General features: G+C 39.5%; 1 protein-coding gene across 1 annotated transcript; it reads right to left on the bottom strand.

Annotated features, from left to right (window-relative positions):
* Positions 1 to 842: 842 nt before the first annotated feature.
* Positions 843 to 18,361, bottom strand: LOC134873839 (TNF receptor-associated factor 2-like). Its single transcript, XM_063897720.1, has 10 exons — positions 18,174 to 18,361; positions 16,933 to 17,011; positions 15,374 to 15,472; positions 13,795 to 13,956; positions 8,525 to 8,599; positions 8,330 to 8,404; positions 7,234 to 7,722; positions 5,075 to 5,252; positions 4,658 to 4,806; positions 843 to 3,631 (listed from the first exon to the last, which is right to left on the bottom strand). The coding sequence occupies exons 1-10, from the start codon at positions 18,359 to 18,361 to the stop codon at positions 3,413 to 3,415; spliced, it is 1,713 nt and encodes a 570-aa protein (XP_063753790.1). The 3' UTR covers positions 843 to 3,412.
* Between the last annotated feature and the right edge of the window lie 1,641 nt (positions 18,362 to 20,002).

Below are 20,002 nucleotides of genomic sequence, written 5' to 3'. Positions count from 1 at the left end.
AGTGAATCTATACGCCTACTGCCTGAATCTGCTTTTCGGTTTCACTTTATTTGGTTCATTTGTTCTGTTTTTAATTCAGCAGGTGAACCTATATGTTCATTAAATAGTGTGAGTAAGTTTATTAAACTAGAACGGAGCGTTTTCTGTCAGCTCAGATTGTATTCCTGCTTTTTTAAACTGAAATATGTGCTCATGTGTTTCAGTGTTGCTGTATAGGCTGCTGCCTGAATATGCTTCATGAAAGGCAGGTTTTCCTCTAAATAAAATCATTTCTGATCCTGAATAACTTGGTTTCTTCTTTTCTAAGGTCCCATTGTTCCCATTGTGTTGTCTTACATAACACACTTCAGTAAAAACATCTTGTCGTTTTTCTTCTTGTATTTTGCTTTTGATGTTGAGGTAATCCAAACAGATTGGTTACATTTATTTTATATTGTGATTCTTGACATGATTAGAAGAAGAAAAATAAGAAGTAATTGTAACCAATTTTAGTTTCAGAATAACCCTCCTATCCCTGACTGACTGATATGTCAAAATGTTCTTAAAAACCAAACAAACTCTGGCCTGCTGCAGCTTTGTGTGTACGGAGAGCATTGTGCGCCCCCCTGTGGTAAACCTTAACATCTACGCTACAATGAGCTGTAGTAGTAAGTGTTCACTTTACAAACTTGATAAAGATCAACCTTCTTTGCATAGACGGCATCTTAGAACCTTTAATAAAACAAAACTAATTACAAATATGGAATACATTTCTGCTAGTACAAGGAGTTCACTAACACACGAGTTACGATCCACACAACGTAGCAGAGAGAACAACAAGCAGATTGATGTCATTGCTACAGATGAAAGCATTTCATCTTAATCTCAACACAGGCCATACACAGAGAAGTAGATATGTAAAGAAAAGCTTTCAGTCTGACTGAAACACATACATCACATTGACATATTGTTAATTCTGTTGCAATAACAGTGAGGCAGTGTGGCATTTCCAATGAGTCAATATCGCTGATACAGCATAACAACCGCTCGGATGGGACACGGTTCCCCGGCTGGAGTCTGGAGATTCAATAAATAAAAGAATACAATCTATATAATGATCAGATATGTTACATTTCACAGCAGCACACATCTCCAAATCAGCACAGTCAATGTTAGTCCCAAAATGATATCACAATATGATATTATGCTGTATATATTGATCATAAAAATAATTCAAATCTTTACTTTTTTCTACTGAAACATCTCATGCACAGGGAGCTTCAGGTTTGAAGGCATGCTGAATGAGTTTGGATGAAGATGCTCATGAAAATCATCTGTGAAAATCACTACATTCTTAGTCACATCAATGGGTTAAGGGGGGAGGTTCACACATGACAACAATAAAAAATACCAATGAAAAATACACTGAACAAAATCAAAGCGCCACATTTTGGTAAGTTTGAACTCACAGGACAGCACAGGGAACATAATAAAGTTACAGGCACTTGTTTTCTGTAATAGGTAGGTCAGTTTGAACCTGTCCAGAAAGCCAAAAACAGGAAATATTACAATAATATCAACCATTTCTTCTTTTTTATAGCTCAACTCTGCTTCCATATTAAAGTCTCTACATCTGTGTAAAGAACAGCCACAGGAAATATAAGTCCGTGTCTTCACCGAAGCTTCAACATCTTTTTTACAGTTATGAATATTACACACAACTTAGCCAGAATTTTTAGGGATATAGTTGTGATTAGAGAAACATATTATCTGCCTCAGACTTTGTGGAAAAAAAGCTCTGTGTGAGGAGTTAAAGGCCCTAGGACAGCAAGAGACCAACAAATGCTTCTAATCTAAAAAGCTACAGACCAGTATCAAATCTGCCAATTTAAAGTCGAGTTTTACAGAAATGTATTTTTAATTTTTGTTATTGTATTCATTCTAACAGTATTTTTTGAGTGTATAAATCTGGCTTTGATGCTCATTGTAGTGCTACTTCTGACACATCTAATTTGGGATGAATCAGCTATACTAATATCACTCGGGCCAGAAAGCATGTTGCAAGCTTAGGTGCACCATCATCACACACACACACACACACACACACACACACACACACACACACACACACACACACACACACACACACACACACACACACAGCAGTGAGAATTCATGGAACTCATGTGGTTAGCAGCAGCCTGCAGTTATTTCCAGGAAAAGGGTCTGATAAACCCACTGTACAAACCTACCTGCAGACAGATCAGATTAGAGACTCGCTGCAGAACATAGTGGAACATCTTACGAGCTCAAGAGCCATAAATGCCCCTCAGAAGTAGCTGGCACTTAAAGGAGAAAAATATTGAGGTTTTTAACCACCGGTGGCCAGAGACAAGACACTAATGTTACTCTGTATAGAGTGATTTGGAGTTTTCTTCTTTTTGTAGGCCAACAAGGAAGTTGGCATCGCAAGAGGCTGTCAACAAAAATCAAAGAGATTTTTTGATTGGATTTTCAAATACTCCAGAAAATAAGATATTTGGCACAAACGTTTATGACACTAACAACTAACTAACAACACTTTAATTCAGCAGGATAATCTCCACATAATTAAAACACTTTAATGATTTGTGAAGAGTATATGCAATTGCCAGTAGTAAAATGGTAATGTAAGGCTATAAACCAGCTGCATGACTAGCGCATGGTTTCTCGTTAACACCGCTTAGCTTAATGCGGCTAATGTTCAGCATGAGGACATTTAGTAGTGTCATTAGACTTGTTACCAACTGCTGTTTTTATTACACATAGCTTCGGACACCGGTGTGGTATTTACTGGCGTATTTATATCGTGGTACAAAACCTGAGGAAAACCTTTGTTAACCCCAGACGTTAGAAAAAACAACAGAAGTGGTAAAATGCTTACTTACCACACAACTGCATGTGAGTATAGCATACACTTTGCTAGCACGTTAGCCAATTAAACTTCTAAAGGCCATATGTCGTGTCCTTTTAGCTTGTTGTAGCCAAAGAAACGTGGAAATGTTTTGGGGATGGAATTGTTATTGAAGTGATGCTAATTAGCAGCATTATTGTTTGGACTTTAGCAGCAGGAAACAATGTTTAAACATGAATGGACAGCTTCTACAGTTTCGGCTCATAAACATGAACACCTGTCCCCAGGCATATACTGGCACACAATGTATACTGAGTTCACTTCTCCAGTCACTTTGGTAAGTCATCAATGTTTTAGTCGAACACAAACTTATGAGGAGCCACTGGTCAATGTAAAGTCATCTTCTTGCTGGAACTTTGTATATTCCCTCCAACAATCCATACCGAAACCAAAGATAAACAACACAGACCTTGAAGACAGATGGCAGTTACCGGGGATATTAAGTTGGTGAGGAGCAACAAGATGGCCCCTGTTCTTTACCTAGAGCCCAGTGAGGTCGACGATGGCCTTGATGAACATGGTGTCGTCGCGTATGTAGGAGTTCTTGGAGTCCAGTTTAGAGAGCGGGCAGAAGAGCGGGCAGCCGCTTGCGATGTTCATACCGCTGACGGGCCTCTGGAAGGACGAGGAGGAGATGTCTGGCCGGAAGGCATCAATGATGTGCTCCCTGTTGTTCTGGTCCAGCAGCATGAGGGTGACCTTGACACACGAAGCATTTAGGATATTCCGGATGTATTTAATGTCAAAACGTTGGTCTAAAAGCAGCTTCCTTTCGTGTCAAGTTTTACACTGGTGTCAGGACGTGGTTAGCTTAGCATAAAGACTGTCAGATGGCTTACCTCTAGCCAAAGTAAAATAATAACACAATGGAGCTCCCTCAAAAACATGTGGCTAGTTTTTTAAGAAAATAACAATAAATATGTGTGTGTATATGTACATTGTGATAGTATAAAGAGTTGGTGAGAAAACAAAGCTTATTCTAATCTATTAGTTTCTAGTTTCCAGACCACTTTGTAAGACATCTATTAAGCATACTTAAATTAAGTTTTAGTGGAACCTAAATTCAACCATAGTTTACATTTCTGTAAATGAACACATACAAGATCCAATTTGATTATTAGTGAGCTTTAGAGCAATCTTATGAGAGCTTTTTCTTGTGCGGTCATGGCCATGGCTAAAGTCAAAGGTGGAGTTAGCGGAGAAAGAAATCAGAAATGCGCCATATCGTAATATATCGTATCGCTATACTCAGCATATCGTAGAATCACAATACTATCGTATCGTGGCTTAAGTAATACAATTGTGGGGAGCTTGGTGATTCCCAACCCTAGTAATTTCATTTATACTATCACATTTATTAGTTTATTATGTTTTGAATTATGAATCTCAATCTGAAAATTAACTAAAGTCATGCTGTAGTGGAAGCTGAAGTATTAAGTAGCATTAATGCAGTTACTTATGACCTCTGGATATATTAACTTATATATTCACAAGTGCCTGGTGGCATTATGTTTACAGAGCTGAGAGCTTTTTTAATTGCCTTTTAATGAATTAGATTTGTATTATTGAGTCCTGTGCTTATTGACTTCTGTTAAGTGTTTTTAGTCATCACAAAGTTATTACTAGGATGCACTTTATGTTACCTTTTGATATGAAAATTGCTTTATTAATAAAGTTTGATGGTTTGATTCATTATGTTTTGTCAGTGAAAACTAATGTTTTTACCTTCTGGTTGAAAGGCCACTTGAGGAGTGCATCGCTGTTTCCTCTCATCACCACGAAGAAGAGCGAAAGATGTGTTCCCCGCCCCGTCCCGTCGCCGTTCAGGTAGATCCGCAGGCGCATCTTGTAGCCGTATTTACTGGTATAAAAAGCTGGAAAACATTTTAGAAGTTTGATGATGTCTTTTCATCAGTGCTGTCAATCGATTAAGAAATGTAATCGCAATAATCACAACAATAAGTTTGATTAATCACAGGTTTAAATACTAGTATAGTATTTAGTTAAATGTAATAGTAACTACAACGGATTGTATTTTCCTCCAAACCCTGGTTGACAGCCCTACTTGTATGTGCTGTGACAGTGGAAGCCTTTAATGAGACCGGTGGCTCCTCACTGTGTGGGTCAGAGCTCAGTGATTACCGGGGGAGAACATGGCTGGGGCGCGGCCGGCCACGGCGTCCTGCCTCTTCTTGGTGAAGTCGGAGATCTTCCACACAAAGATGCTGTCGTATGTGGCTGCAGACATCTCTCTCATTTTCCCCTCCATCTCCACGATGGATAGGTCCCACAGACTCACCGTCCTCTCCAGCTGACGCACCTGCAGCACAGGAACAAATCTGTCCGTGATTCTTTACCAGTGGTGTAAAGTACTTTGACTCAAGCACAGTACTTAAGTTACATTTTGAGAGAATTCTACTTTACTTGAGTGTTTAAATTATTGGCTGCCTTGTACTTCTACTACGCTACACTTCAGAGGTAAATGGTGTACTTTTACTCCACTACATGTGTTTAATCCCTTTGGTTACTTTACAGATCTGGATTAATGATGGTAAATATAATCAGCCCTTAAATCAGACTTTAGTTCACCTGGAGTAAATCCAGCAGCTACCCTGCAGTATACAAAGCCATTCAAACTAGCTGCACCTTTACCAGCTCTGAGAACACTTTAATGATCAATAATTATAAAACATATCAGAGATATTATTCTGAAATGGACCAATCAAACAATGACTACTTTTACTGTCGCTACTTTAAGTACATTTAGATGAGAGTACTTTCTACTTTCACTCGAGGAACATTTTGAATGCAGGACTTTTACTGTGACAGAGTATTCCTACACTCTGGTACTTCTACTTTACTCAAGTACAAGATCTGAGTACTTCTACTTTAACTCAAGTACAAGATCTGAGTACTTCTACTTTACTCAAGTACAAGATCTGAGTACTTCTACTTTACTCAAGTACAAGATCTGAGTACTTCTACTTTACTCAAGTACAAGATCTGAGTACTTCTACTTTACTCAAGTACAAGATCTGAGTACTTCTACTTTTACTCAAGTACAAGATCTGAGTACTTCTACTTTTACTCAAGTACAAGATCTGAGTACTTCTACTTTTACTCAAGTACAAGATCTGAGTACTTCTACTTTTACTCAAGTACAAGACCTGAGTACTTCTACTTTTACTCAAGTAAGACCTGAGTACTTCTACTTTTACTCAAGTAAGACCTGAGTACTTCTACTTTTACTCAAGTACAAGACCTGAGTACTTCTACTTTTACTCAAGTACAAGACCTGAGTACTTCTACTTTTACTCAAGTACAAGAACTGAGTACTTCTACTTTTACTGAAGTACAAGACCTGAGTACTTCTCCTACCTCTGGTCTTGACTGAACACACGCTCTGTGGAATTTAATGGTTAAAAACAGCTTTTGGTAATTATGTATACGGATATAGGTCTCTATAGAGTTGTATTGCAATCCCTCATGTATTTTACTCAGTACCAACATTGAGGTACCTTACTTGAGTATTTTATTTTCATGCCTCAGGTTTTTGCAGAAAAACACAAGTTTATAAAACATTATATTTATTTATTTTGTTGTTTTTCCTTCATGTTTTTTTTAAGAATTTTTTGGGCAACCAGTGCCTTAAATATAGTGACAGTGCAGGTCAGAAACAGAGAGACAGAGGGGAAGATGCGCGGCAAAGGGAATTCTAACCCGGGTCCACCGCATGGGGATCAAACCCCAGTATATGGCCGCCTGCTCTACCCACTGAGCTATACGACGGCCTTCCTTCATGTTTTGTAATCATTTATAAACTAAGTTGATACAGCTGATATAGAAAATGAAAAAACATTAGGGAAAAGCGTTCATTCGTTAAGCTGCTGAAACAAAGGATAAAAAAACATGTGACATTTTGTTAGAAATTAAACTAACCAAAAGCTTAGACAAGAAAAGCTTGGTCGATTAAATGGAAAATAAATAACAAATATTAAAGTAATGTTTGCATATATTTTGAATTATTTTAAGTTTTGTTATTTTAGATTTCTCTAAATGTAGTACTTTCACATTAATTACTTAAAGATCGTTTCGATGATGTTGCTTATTTATTTTTAATTCAGTAAGCATACCATTGCAGGATTTCACATTTTTACTTTGTTGAAGGATCTGCCTTTTGATGGAAAACCATGATGATCAGAACAAGCCACTCTTTCATATTCAATTCAGTTCTGCTGCCATGACAACCTTATATCCCTCCTGGATCATTAGCTTGATGCTAGCTGCAGTGCAGAGGTCACCTTGTTGTTGAGGATCTCGATCTTGTCCTGGTCCAGTCTGTGTTGGCGGTTGTAGGCCTCCATGATGGTGCAGGAGCGCTCCATCTCTCGGTTGAGGACGCACACGATGTTCTCGAACGTGCTGACTTTGAGCTCCAGCTTCAAGGAGCGGCGGCTCAGCTCCACCACCTTGGCCTTCTCGCTCTGCAGCTGTAGCTCCAGCGCAGCCGCCACGCCACTGGGCAGCGGGGTGAAGGAGGTGGCCACGGTCGTGGCACATGCACCCTGCACGGGGACCGCAGCGCCCCCTCCCCCCACCAGCTGGCTCATCTTGAGCTCCAGCTCCCGGAGGGACTGGTGCAGCTCCTGCAGCTTGTGGCTAGCTGCTTCCAGGCTCTGGGGCTGCAGGCTCTCCAGGCTGACCTTGATGCCCATGATGAAATGCAAGAGCATGTTTAGGTGTTCGTACGAGCACTGCCTCTCGTGGTCATGGGCCTTCTCTTTCTCCACCTCCATTCAAAGAAAGACACAAGCAGAATAACACTTTTAGATCAAAAGTACGCATTCACACACACATTTACACACACAATCACACACACCATTTGCCACCTGCTCGGGAGAGATTTACACTATCACACCACTTTTTTGGATTGCCATCAAAAGCATTTTGGTGTTCAGTAGTTTCATTAAATATTGAAGAAACAAAAGCAGCAATCACTTATTTTATTAAATTCCAGATGATTTTGCTGAATCTGTAAACAGTACGAAATGATTTCACTTTTCTTCTTCAGTTTAAATAAAGGCTTAAACAGTCATGTTGTATATTATTAGAAAAAAGTCAAAGCACATGCAATATACACACACACACACACACACACACACACACACAGGATTCATTTGCAGGCATACAGCAACAAGTGTGCATGCCTGTGTTTAATACCTTTGCAAACTAACTCTTTGAAAGACTGTGGTTTTACTAACATTATTTTAGGTTTTTAATAAATTCTCTGTCCACAAAAGGGTAATTTTTTTGAATTTTGGAGTTATTACCTGATCCAGTAGTGGTTATATAAGCTTTTCACACACATAGTAAATAATGATGAAAATGTCTACTTACAGACGTATCGCAGCCAACAACATGAAATCTGCATGGTGCTTTAAATTTAGTGCAGAACTTAATATGGTCCACATACTGCAAAACAAAAAAATGAAAGAAGCTTATGATTTATAGAAAGGGTTGCAGAAGAAATGGTAAATGAGACCAATGCAACAAAACCATAAGAAATGGCTTGAACAGAAACACGTGGGGTACCTTTCCTCTGGGGATCTTTTTCTTTGCACAACCCTCACAGATCATCGGGTACTTTGGACAGATCTCATCATGAGCCTAAAAATAGTATGCAATGTGAGAGATATCTGATCCAGGTGCAGTAAGGCATCATTACAAGAACTTGACTAAATATATGTTAAGTGTACATTTTGCAGCAACATGTCTGTGAAGGCATGGAGGATAGTCTCTGTGTTTATGTCCATTGGACATTCTGTAATTAAACCCTCAAACAGGAAGTTATTAAACCCTCCAGCAGGAAGTGATTAAACGCTTCAGCATGAAGTTATTAAACCCTCCAACAGGAAGTTATTAAACGCTTCAGCAGGAAGTTATTAAACCCTCCAACAGGAAGTTATTAAATGCTTCAGCAGGAAGTTATTAAACGCTTCAGCAGGAAGTTATTAAACGCTCCAACAGGAAGTTATTAAACCCTCCAACAGGAAGTTATTAAACGCTTCAGCAGGAAGTTATTAAACGCTCCAACAGGAAGTTATTAAACGCTTCAGCAGGAAGTTATTAAACCCTCCAACAGGAAGTTATTAAACCCTCCAACAGGAAGTTATTAAACGCTTCAGCAGGAAGTTATTAAACCCTCCAACAGGAAGTTATTAAACGCTCCAACAGGAAGTTATTAAACCCTCCAGCAGGAAGTGATTAAACCCTCCAACAGGAAGTTATTAAACGCTTCAGCAGGAAGTTATTAAACCCTCCAACAGGAAGTTATTAAACCCTCCAGCAGGAAGTGATTAAACCCTCCAACAGGAAGTTATTAAACGCTTCAGCAGGAAGTTATTAAACGCTTCAGCAGGAAGTTATTAAACCCTCCAACAGGAAGTTATTAAACCCTCCAACAGGAAGTTATTAAACCCTCCAGCAGGAAGTGATTAAACCCTCCAACAGGAAGTTATTAAACGCTTCAGCAGGAAGTTATTAAACGCTTCAGCAGGAAGTTATTAAACCCTCCAACAGGAAGTTATTAAACCCTCCAGCAGGAAGTTATTAAACGCTTCAACAGGAAGTTATTAAACGCTTCAGCAGGAAGTTATTAAACGCTCCAACAGGAAGTTATTAAACCCTCCAACAGGAAGTTATTAAACCCTCCAACAGGAAGTTATTAAACGCTTCAGCAGGAAGTTATTAAACGCTTCAGCAGGAAGTTATTAAACCCTCCAACAGGAAGTTATTAAACGCTTCAGCAGGAAGTTATTAAACCCTCCAACAGGAAGTTATTAAATGCTTCAGCAGGAAGTTATTAAACGCTTCAGCATGAAGTTATTAAACCCTCCAACAAGAAGTTATTAAACGCTTCAGCAGGAAGTTATTAAACCCTCCAACAGGAAGTTATTAAACCCTCCAGCAGGAAGTGATTAAACCCTCCAACAGGAAGTTATTAAACGCTTCAGCAGGAAGTTATTAAACGCTTCAGCAGGAAGTTATTAAACCCTCCAACAGGAAGTTATTAAACGCTTCAGCAGGAAGTTATTAAACCCTCCAACAGGAAGTTATTAAATGCTTCAGCAGGAAGTTATTAAACGCTTCAGCATGAAGTTATTAAACCCTCCAACAGGAAGTTATTAAACGCTTCAGCAGGAAGTTATTAAACGCTCCAACAGGAAGTTATTAAACCCTCCAACAGGAAGTTATTAAACGCTTCAGCAGGAAGTTATTAAACGCTCCAACAGGAAGTTATTAAACGCTTCAGCAGGAAGTTATTAAACCCTCCAACAGGAAGTTATTAAACCCTCCAACAGGAAGTTATTAAACGCTTCAGCAGGAAGTTATTAAACCCTCCAACAGGAAGTTATTAAACCCTCCAACAAGAAGTTATTAAACGCTTCAACAGGAAGTTATTAAACCCTCCAACAGGAAGTTATTAAACCCTCCAACAGGAAGTTATTAAACCCTCCAACAGGAAGTTATTAAACGCTTCAGCAGGAAGTTATTAAACGCTTCAGCAGGAAGTTATTAAACGCTTCAGCAGGAAGTTATTAAACCCTCCAACAAGAAGTTATTAAACGCTTCAGCAGGAAGTTATTAAAGCCTCCAGCAGGAAGTTATTAAACCCTCCAACAAGAAGTTATTAAACGCTTCAGCAGGAAGTTATTAAACGATTCAGCAGGAAGTTATTAAACCCTCCAACAAGAAGTTATTAAACCCTCCAACAGGAAGTTATTAAACCCTCCAACAGGAAGTTATTAAACCCTCCAACAGGAAGTTATTAAACCCTCCAACAGGAAGTTATTAAACGCTTCAGCAGGAAGTTATTAAACCCTCCAACAGGAAGTTATTAAACGCTTCAGCAGGAAGTTATTAAACGCTTCAGCAGGAAGTTATTAAACCCTCCAACAGGAAGTTATTAAACCCTCCAACAGGAAGTTATTAAACGCTTCAGCAGGAAGTTATTAAACGCTTCAGCAGGAAGTTATTAAACCCTCCAACAAGAAGTTATTAAACCCTCCAACAAGAAGTTATTAAACCCTCCAACAGGAAGTTATTAAACCCTCCAACAGGAAGTTATTAAACCCTCCAACAGGAAGTTATTAAACCCTCCAGCAGGAAGTTATTAAACCCTCCAGCAGGAAGTGATTAAACCCTCCAACAGGAAGTTATTAAACACTTCAGCAGGAAGTTATTAAACGCTTCAGCAGGAAGTTATTAAACCCTCCAACAGGAAGTTATTAAACGCTTCAGCAGGAAGTTATTAAACCCTCCAACAGGAAATTATTAAATGCTTCAGCAGGAAGTTATTAAACGCTCCAACAGGAAGTTATTAAACCCTCCAACAGGAAGTTATTAAACGCTTCAGCAGGAAGTTATTAAACCCTCCAACAGGAAGTTATTAAACCCTCCAACAGGAAGCTATTAAACGCTTCAGCAGGAAGTTATTAAACCCTTCAGCAGGAAGTTATTAAACCCTCCAACAGGAAGTTATTAAACCCTCCAACAGGAAGTTATTAAACCCTCCAACAGGAAGTTATTAAACGCTTCAGCAGGAAGTTATTAAACCCTCCAACAAGAAGTTATTAAACGCTTCAGCAGGAAGTTATTAAACCCTCCAGCAGGAAGTTATTAAACCCTCCAACAGGAAGTTATTAAACCCTCCAACAGGAAGTTATTAAACCCTCCAACAGGAAGTTATTAAACGCTTCAGCAGGAAGTTATTAAACCCTCCAACAAGAAGTTATTAAACGCTTCAGCAGGAAGTTATTAAACCCTCCAGCAGGAAGTTATTAAACCCTCCAACATGAAGTTATTAAACCCTCCAACAGGAAGTTATTAAACCCTCCAGCAGGAAGTTATTAAACCCTCCAACAAGAAGTTATTAAACCCTCCAACAGGAAGTTATTAAACGCTCCAACAGGAAGTTATTAAACGCTTCAGCAGGAAGTTATTAAACGCTCCAACAGGAAGTTATTAAACCCTCCAACAGGAAGTTATTAAACCCTCCAACAGGAAGTTATTAAACCCTCCAGCAGGAAGTTATTAAACCCTCCAACAAGAAGTTATTAAACCCTCCAACAGGAAGTTATTAAACCCTCCAGCAGGAAGTTATTAAACCCTCCAACAAGAAGTTATTAAACCCTCCAACAGGAAGTTATTAAACCCTCCAACAGGAAGTTATTAAACCCTCCAGCAGGAAGTGATTAAACGCTCCAACAGGAAGTTATTAAACCCTCCAACAGGAAGTTATTAAACCCTCCAGCAGGAAGTTATTAAACCCTCCAACAAGAAGTTATTAAACCCTCCAACAGGAAGTTATTAAACCCTCCAGCAGGAAGTTATTAAACCCTCCAACAAGAAGTTATTAAACCCTCCAACAGGAAGTTATTAAACCCTCCAACAGGAAGTTATTAAACCCTCCAGCAGGAAGTGATTAAACCCTCCAACAGGAAGTTATTAAACCCTCCAGCAGGAAGTTATTAAACGCTCCAACAGGAAGTTATTAAACGCTTCAGCAGGAAGTTATTAAACCCTCCAACAGGAAGTTATTAAACCCTCCAACAGGAAGTTATTAAACCCTCCAACAAGAAGTTATTAAACCCTCCAACAGGAAGTTATTAAACCCTCCAGCAGGAAGTTATTAAACCCTCCAACAAGAAGTTATTAAACCCTCCAACAGGAAGTTATTAAACCCTCCAACAGGAAGTTATTAAACCGTCCAACAGGAAGTTATTAAACCGTCCAACAGGAAGTGATTAAACCCTCCAGCAGGAAGTTATTAAACCGTCCAACAGGAAGTTATTAAACCCTCCAGCAGGAAGTTATTCAACCCTCCAGCAGGAAGTTATTAAACCCTCCAACAAGAAGTTATTAAACCCTCCAACAGGAAGTTATTAAACCCTCCAACAGGAAGTTATTAAACCGTCCAGCAGGAAGTTATTAAACCGTCCAACAGGAAGTTATTAAACGCTCCAACAGGAAGCCTGCATTTCTTGACGTGGGCCCAATTCCAATTCAACGCCTAGATACTCCAACTGAAGTCTCAGCTAATTGAGGCTCCTTCGTTCAGGTGGAGCGTGTAAATACAGCGGCAAGCTTCGGGACAAACTCCCCTCTCTTCGCCATACATGGATCTGTTATAATTTGCTTAACAACGTTTAAAAGTTTATTTTTGTAAATCTCTTTTTTTTGTTTTAAATCCGATTTCTTTATGAGCTGCTTGGTTTTTGCAACCGTCCCTGTAAATATACAAAATGTTACTATCAAATGAGCACGTCTATCATTTTTCTAGACTAGACAAGAGTTTATGAAGCTAGCCGTTAATAGTGAGTGTTTCATGAGGGACACAAAGTGGAAGGCACCTGGTCAGGTAGGGCAGCAGGTAAAGGGCCGATGCAGGCTTCCTGTTGGAAGGTTTATTAACTTACACTCCCCACTGGTTGGTTTAGAGCGGCGCTTAATGTGGCGAACCCTTGATGTGAATGCTCAAATGAAGTGGAGGTGTAGGGGTCAGTTGGGCCCTAACCAGCTACCCTACCTGACCATGTACAAAGCTGTCTCTTTCATTCATGGAACCAATGTGTTCCCTGAAATATTTACTAGTAAATTGTCCATACAGATGTTAATGACTTCAAGGTTCCATTGCATTTTTATTTTTTTACCTAGGATTATGAATAATGAATTCTATAATTATAATTATAAGTTAATTTGGGGTTGGTGTTCTTTTTTCATGACTGACCGCCTCGCTGAACATTATTCCTTACATAAATCTCTTCCTTAATGAAACACTCACAGTGGGATGACAGTCTGACCTTTATGTTCTTTAACAGGAAGGGCTCTTTGCAGTATTTGCAGTTGAGCGTCTTCTCAGGACATTCTCTCTCGTTGTGGCGCTCCTGCTCGTTGGCTCTCATCAGCTCTTTGCAGGAGGGACAAAGGATGATCATGAAGTCACAGTTTCCCTCATGGCAGGCCTGAGGGTCAGCACAAAAGAAAACATAACCAGGACAAAAAAAACCGCATGTTTTTAAAGAGGACATATTCTGCTCATTTTCAGGTTCAAATGTATGTAGTGTCTCTCCTGGGACATGTCTCCATGCTTTAATGTTCAGAAAGCTCTTTATGTTTCTCATACTGCCTTTGCTGCAGCACCTCTTTCCACCCTCTGTCTGAAACAAGAGCCCAGTCTGCTCTGATTGGTTAGCTGGCCGACTCTGTTGTCATTGATCAACCGCTTAGAGATGTGACGTACCCCTTAGCCCAGGGGTGTCCAAACTTTTTTCACCGAGGGCCACGTACAGAAAAATATACGGAGAGTTGGGCCACGTATAGAGGTGAATATCGCCTCATAAGTTAAGTTATAAGTTAGCAAAACAAATCAAATGTAGGTGAATAATGCGCAATACTTTCAAATGGTCTAAGGAAAAAACAGACTACATCTCGTCTCTCTTTAGGGGTTCATTTATTTTGTTGGCAGCTCATTCCTTAAAACAGAAGCCGCAGATTGCTGATAATGTGAGTAAATATGAAGGTTACATTTCAACCTTGTTATAGAAATACCTTTTTTTATTTTTTATATCAACTAAGATTTGTTGAAAATGTTTTAAATTCTAAATGACTAAAATTATTTGAAATTGGGCTCATTAATATATTTGAACATATATATTTGAGAAGTTCAATATAAGACCAGCAGAAGTTTAATTTGTGGGCCATATTCCATTATACTTTTAGAATTTAATGGGGGCCGATTACAAATGGCCTGCGGGCCGCATTTGGCCCCCGGGCCGTAGTTTGGACACCCCTGCCTTAGCCTATCACGTACAATGTGTTGGAGCAGTAGCCAAAAGAAGTGCGAGTGTTGCATAATGGTGTCACTATGTTACGGAAGTAAACAAAGGAGTCCAGTGGAGGTGTTTCAGGCAGGGGGGAGTGTGTAGGAGAGAAACTCGCTCTGGAGGGAACACAGGGATTTTAGCCTTTGCAGACCATTTACATGCACAAAAACCTATAGAACACACTACAGAGAGGGAAACCCCCAAAGAGCATAAAAGGACATCCCCAGAGTATTAGCCTAACAAACTAAAAATGCTCTTTTTAGTTATTAGTAACATTGAAATCTTCTAGTAACCCCAGGTTTTTAGAAATATAACAGTAATCTGATTACATCTTTTTTATGTAACTTTAACGGAATACAGATACCTTTTTTTTTCCTGATTATGTTGTCGAGTTACAGTTCGTTATTCCCAAAGCCTGTTTAATTTAAAGCTTCCTTTAACCAGTGATCAGTGGCAGAAACATTCGTCATTATGGTGTTTAGAAAGGGCGGAGACAGTGGGTACAGCAGCCACTCTCAGAATGAGTGTATGGGTGTAATGTCCCAGCCTTCTTTACCTCAAACTCTTTGATAGTTCCCGTCCACGTGCATCCTTCGTTGGGACAGACAGCTGACAAGGCCTCAACCTCTCTCCGTGATGCGTTGTCAGGAAAGGCCTGCGTGAAGAAGCAGAGGTTGTTGATGTTGATTTGTTATAACAGTCTGAGAACATTACAAACACTGTGCATCATTTTCCTGACGAGCTCTATTTTCTCTCCTGGCTCTAATTCTATTAGCACATGTTCAGTTTCAGGACACAATACAGCAGTGTTGGGTGTAACGCGTTACAAAAGTAACAGAGTTACAGTAATGTATTACTTTTTGCTGTAACGCAGTAATATAACGCATTACTTCTGAAATGTGGGTAATATAATACCCGTTACAATTCTCAGTAACGCAGTTACAACACATTTTAACCCTGACATGATGTGGTGTTCTGTTTCTAAGAATTCACAAACATCGCGAGACATTCCGACACCAGAGGAATAATTTTGCCGGTAGAATAGTAACTCAGTAAACCTGTTTACTATTGGTTAAGAGGGCTGCAGAAACAGATTCGCAATGCAGAGCTGCAGGCTCACAATGCAGAGCTACAGGCTCGGAGAAAAGAAAAGAAAAAGACAGGAGTGCGCGCAGGCCAAAGCAACAGAAGGTAGCTTTCTGTCGGGCTGCATGCCTCTTGAACCCCGAGAAGTTCAGAGACCCGTGGAAGTGTGGAAGAGAAGCTCCCTCTGGAGGGAACACAGGGATTTTAGCCTTTGCAGACCATTTACATGCACTAAAACCTATAGAACACACAGCAGGAAAGGGGAAACCCCAAAAAGCAGAATAGAGCTTCTCTAAATGCACACATACAGTATACAGTATTTAATGTAACACATTGCAACTAAATTAGCCAGAGAATTACATTTCTCAAATACAAGTTTTTCTCTACAACACATTTCCTGGTGAATGGAATATCCCTGAGAATTTCAAAAGGGATGTAGAAAAATCACAGGTTCAATGTTATAAAGTTCCTCAGATCTCGATCCTTCAAAGTGTATCACTTGCACAGATCAACTGAGTGGACCAAATTATGGAAAGGCCACCTGAGAAAACACTGTTCCTGTATACAATGTTTTAAATATCATCTAAATAAAAGACCATTGTATCTGCGTTTTTGTAAATGCTTTTCCATTTGTATTTGATATCCATGTATCCAATTTGAGTTACCGTATTTCTCTTGTTTTGTTTTGTTTCACTTATAGTGACATTTCACATTTCTTTATCCCCCTTAAACACAAAAGCACACACTCACATGCTACTACACATAAATACATACATACACTTTTTTCGTTATCACATTTCCTTACTTTTTGTAACATTGAATTGTTGTTTTGATTATCTGTTCTTCCAATAGTTTGCAATCACTTTTGAATTCTTATCATTTTTGTAGAAAATCATTTGGTGTTTTCTATAATATTGTGGGGGTTTTTTTAAATTCCGATGGAGGCTTTAAATTAGCCCAGCGGGTTTTGGGGTAATTGTGCGAAAAACGAATAAATAAGACGATATGTAGTGTAAAAACTGTACGTACACCGCCTTGCTTGAGAATGGAGGTGGGTTCCTCAAACAATTCTTCTTTGATGCAAGCGCTGCATTTTTGAGGTCCCGAACTTGAAAGGGGGAAAAGCAAACATGAGATTAGTGAAGACACATTAAAAATACTTATGATTTACCATCTGTCACACAGTATATATACTTAAGATGACCATAAGCGCCATCTAAAGTCTGCAGTCACACTCTGCTAACGGAGAAACCGTTCAGTAGAGATAATTTTGTCGCACATATAGAGTTTAAGCCATTAGTTGATAAAGTGATAAGTTCGAAACAGAAAATGAAATCAAAAACTATTTCTTGTAGAATTTAAACATTTTTATTAGTTTATTAAACAGGTTTTGAACAGAACTGGTTTATGACTAAAATGATAATTATAATTTATTTTTCAGCTTATTAGTTAAAAATATATTTTGGCAGATTTTTGTTATTAATGTAATTATTATTAGTCATTATGTTTTTTTAGAATTTCACACAAAAAAACACTTTTGGCTTTGAGGCATACGACGAGATTTTTTTCTTTGTTTTCTGTTACTTTACTGCCTGTAAAGAAATATGTTGAGTAATTTGAGTCAATTTTTTATTGAACAAAATTAGTCAATTGAATAACTCAACCATGGTTATAGTAAGAAGTGATTTCAGACATTTTACAAATAAAACAACTATTATCGTTCATTGAAAAAAACATTGGCACTACATCAATAATTATAAGCTGCAGCCTTTCACACATAATATTCAACTTTTATAGAAGATATTGCAGAACCTAGGGGCATTACCTTAAATACCTAACAATTATCTGAAATGCTTGGTTTTTTTTCTCGCTTAATGTTAGACCATTTCCTTTAATTTTTTATTTTTTAAAGTACATTCTCAAAGGGCAAAATGGCAGGTGCTCAAGCCCCCTTTGAGGTCTATCTGTGCACGTTCCTGGTAACTCCGTGCCTTGCTCCGGGCAGAGGTTATCGGGGCCAGACTACGAGGGCACCAGTCGTGCCTTCACGTATACGGTCACACAGGCTGAGATATACAGAGATGAAGGTGACAGGTGAATTGCCTGTACGCCGAATTTTGCAGTGGTTCTTTACTATCTATTTATCGTTATTTGTCGTTGTAGTCGTATAAAGTGTGACATATTACCGTACGCTTTTGTATTTAATTGAAAGATATTTGCAGCAGGGTTGGTGCCATCTCTGGTGCTAGCTCCACAGCTCTGACACTCACCTCACAATTTTGTTGAAGCAGAACGAACAAAAGCGGTGGCCACATTGAGCTTGCAGGGGCCTCCTCAGGATTTTCTGGCACGAATTGCACAAATGCTCGTCGTCCAGGTTGTTAACTAGGATTTTCTTTGGGAAGCCCGGTTTGTTGCCTTCCAGGGTGGATGGTGGAGACGGCTCCTGTGCAGCCATTATTCCCCTTTGCAATGTCGAGATACTCAGCGGGGTGTGTTCAAGACAGCAAACACAGCTGAACGTAATTTTATCAATAATTGCCAACAACGACCCATTTCTCTTTGACAATTCTCATGGGTTTCGTGTGTTAAATGTGACAGATGCTGAGGATGCTGTGTTTAGTTGTAAGTTACTACGTGGACCGCTAGGCGCCGCAAGCCCGACAGAAGAGCATCATCCAGGCGAGTCCCGTCAGGAAGCAGGCTGAGCTGCGCTGGATCATTGGTCCAGCAGAGCAGAGAGGAGCTGCAGCAAGGCAGACGCATTTAGCCAGGGAAACCCCCGGAAATGTTCTCATTTCGTCTTCAAAATAAAGTCAAAGTATTGTGTTTTTTATCACGAGCATGGTCATTATGTATAAAATGGGATTTTTACTAAACGTGTCTGAAATTCGTGGATACACATTCAAAGATTAATAGATTCAAAGGCTTAACTGTCAAATGTAGTGCAATAAACTAGTAAAATAGATACAGAGAAAAAAGAATGTAAATTACATTATGTACAGTTTAAGAAAATACTGCATAGTGCAATAATATTCAAATATGTGGACTGTCAACAGGTAGATCATGTGCAATGAAAAAACCAAAATCTTCCCAGGCTCCTCCAATAGTGCAAAATATCCTTTTAAGAGATACAAACAAATAATGAAATGCATAATATTTTTGTAGCGACCCTGCAGTGCTGATGGGGAAGAGACTCAAAAGTGAGGGGGGGGGGGGGTTAGGGTTAGGCCCTAGTTAGCTGGACAGGGCCGGTAGAAAGAGGGGGTGGGAATTAAGAGAGTAGAAGAAGAGTGTGGAGCTGCGGAGATTGAGGAAAGCGAAGAAGAAGAGAGAAAGACAATTGGGGAGAAGAACGTACGCCGCATAGATAGTCTATCATGTTTTGTTGTTTTGGGCAGTCTTCCAACCCCGAGGTTAAGTCTGTGGTGAGGGTAATAAAACGTGGTTCTCTGGTTCAACTGGATCCTCCGTGTCCTCCTTATTCAACTAGCTAGCCAGCCATGCTGCGGAGCCGCGAATGCTACAATATATTAAAAACAAACAGCAAAGTTAAACAATACAAATGCAGAGTTAATTATTAACTTAATTAATCCTGCCTTCATTTATATGTTTCTTTTGATACGAAATACACATTTTGCATTTATGAACCACCTCAACTGGCTCCTTTTAACGCGAAGGAGCAGCGGTTCTACTCCGAGTCCCTCCCAGATGACTGAACTTCTCACCTTATCCCTAAGGGAGATAGAGGTAGACAGAGAGCTTTGCCTTCTGGCTCAGCTCTTTTTTCGTCACTCTCTCTCGTGCGGTAAAGCGACTGCAGTACCGCTCCCACTGCTCCGATTCTCCGGCCCATCTCACGCTCCATTGTTCCCTCACTCGAGAACAAGACCCCGAGATACTTGAACTCCTTCACTTGGGGTAAGGCTTCATTCCCTACCTGGAGTGGACAGTCCATCGGTTTCCTGCTGAGAACCATGGCCTCAGATTTGGAGGTGCTGATCCTCATCCCAGCCGCTTCACACTCAGGCCGCGAGCTGATCCAGTGAGTGCTGAAGGTCACAGACCGATGAAGCCATTAGGACCACATCATCTGCAA

Source organism: Eleginops maclovinus, chromosome 12, assembly GCF_036324505.1.
Source record: "Eleginops maclovinus isolate JMC-PN-2008 ecotype Puerto Natales chromosome 12, JC_Emac_rtc_rv5, whole genome shotgun sequence".
Classification (NCBI taxonomy): domain Eukaryota; kingdom Metazoa; phylum Chordata; class Actinopteri; order Perciformes; family Eleginopidae; genus Eleginops; species Eleginops maclovinus.
The sequence above is the reverse complement of the archived record's forward strand: the minus strand, read 5'-3'. Positions and strand labels throughout refer to the sequence as shown.

Bases quoted from the DNA above. Each gene is read 5' to 3' on its own strand.
- LOC134873839 (XM_063897720.1), bottom strand. From the start codon at position 18,361: ATGGCTGCACAGGAGCCGTCTCCACCATCCACCCTGGAAGGCAACAAA. The intron at 13,957-15,373 runs GTAAAGAAGGCT...GCTGACCCTCAG, and splicing joins GAACTATCAAAGAGTTTGAG to GCCTGCCATGAGGGAAACTG. The intron at 5,253-7,233 runs GTGACCTCTGCA...CCTGTGCTGCAG, and splicing joins TCGAGATCCTCAACAACAAG to GTGCGTCAGCTGGAGAGGAC.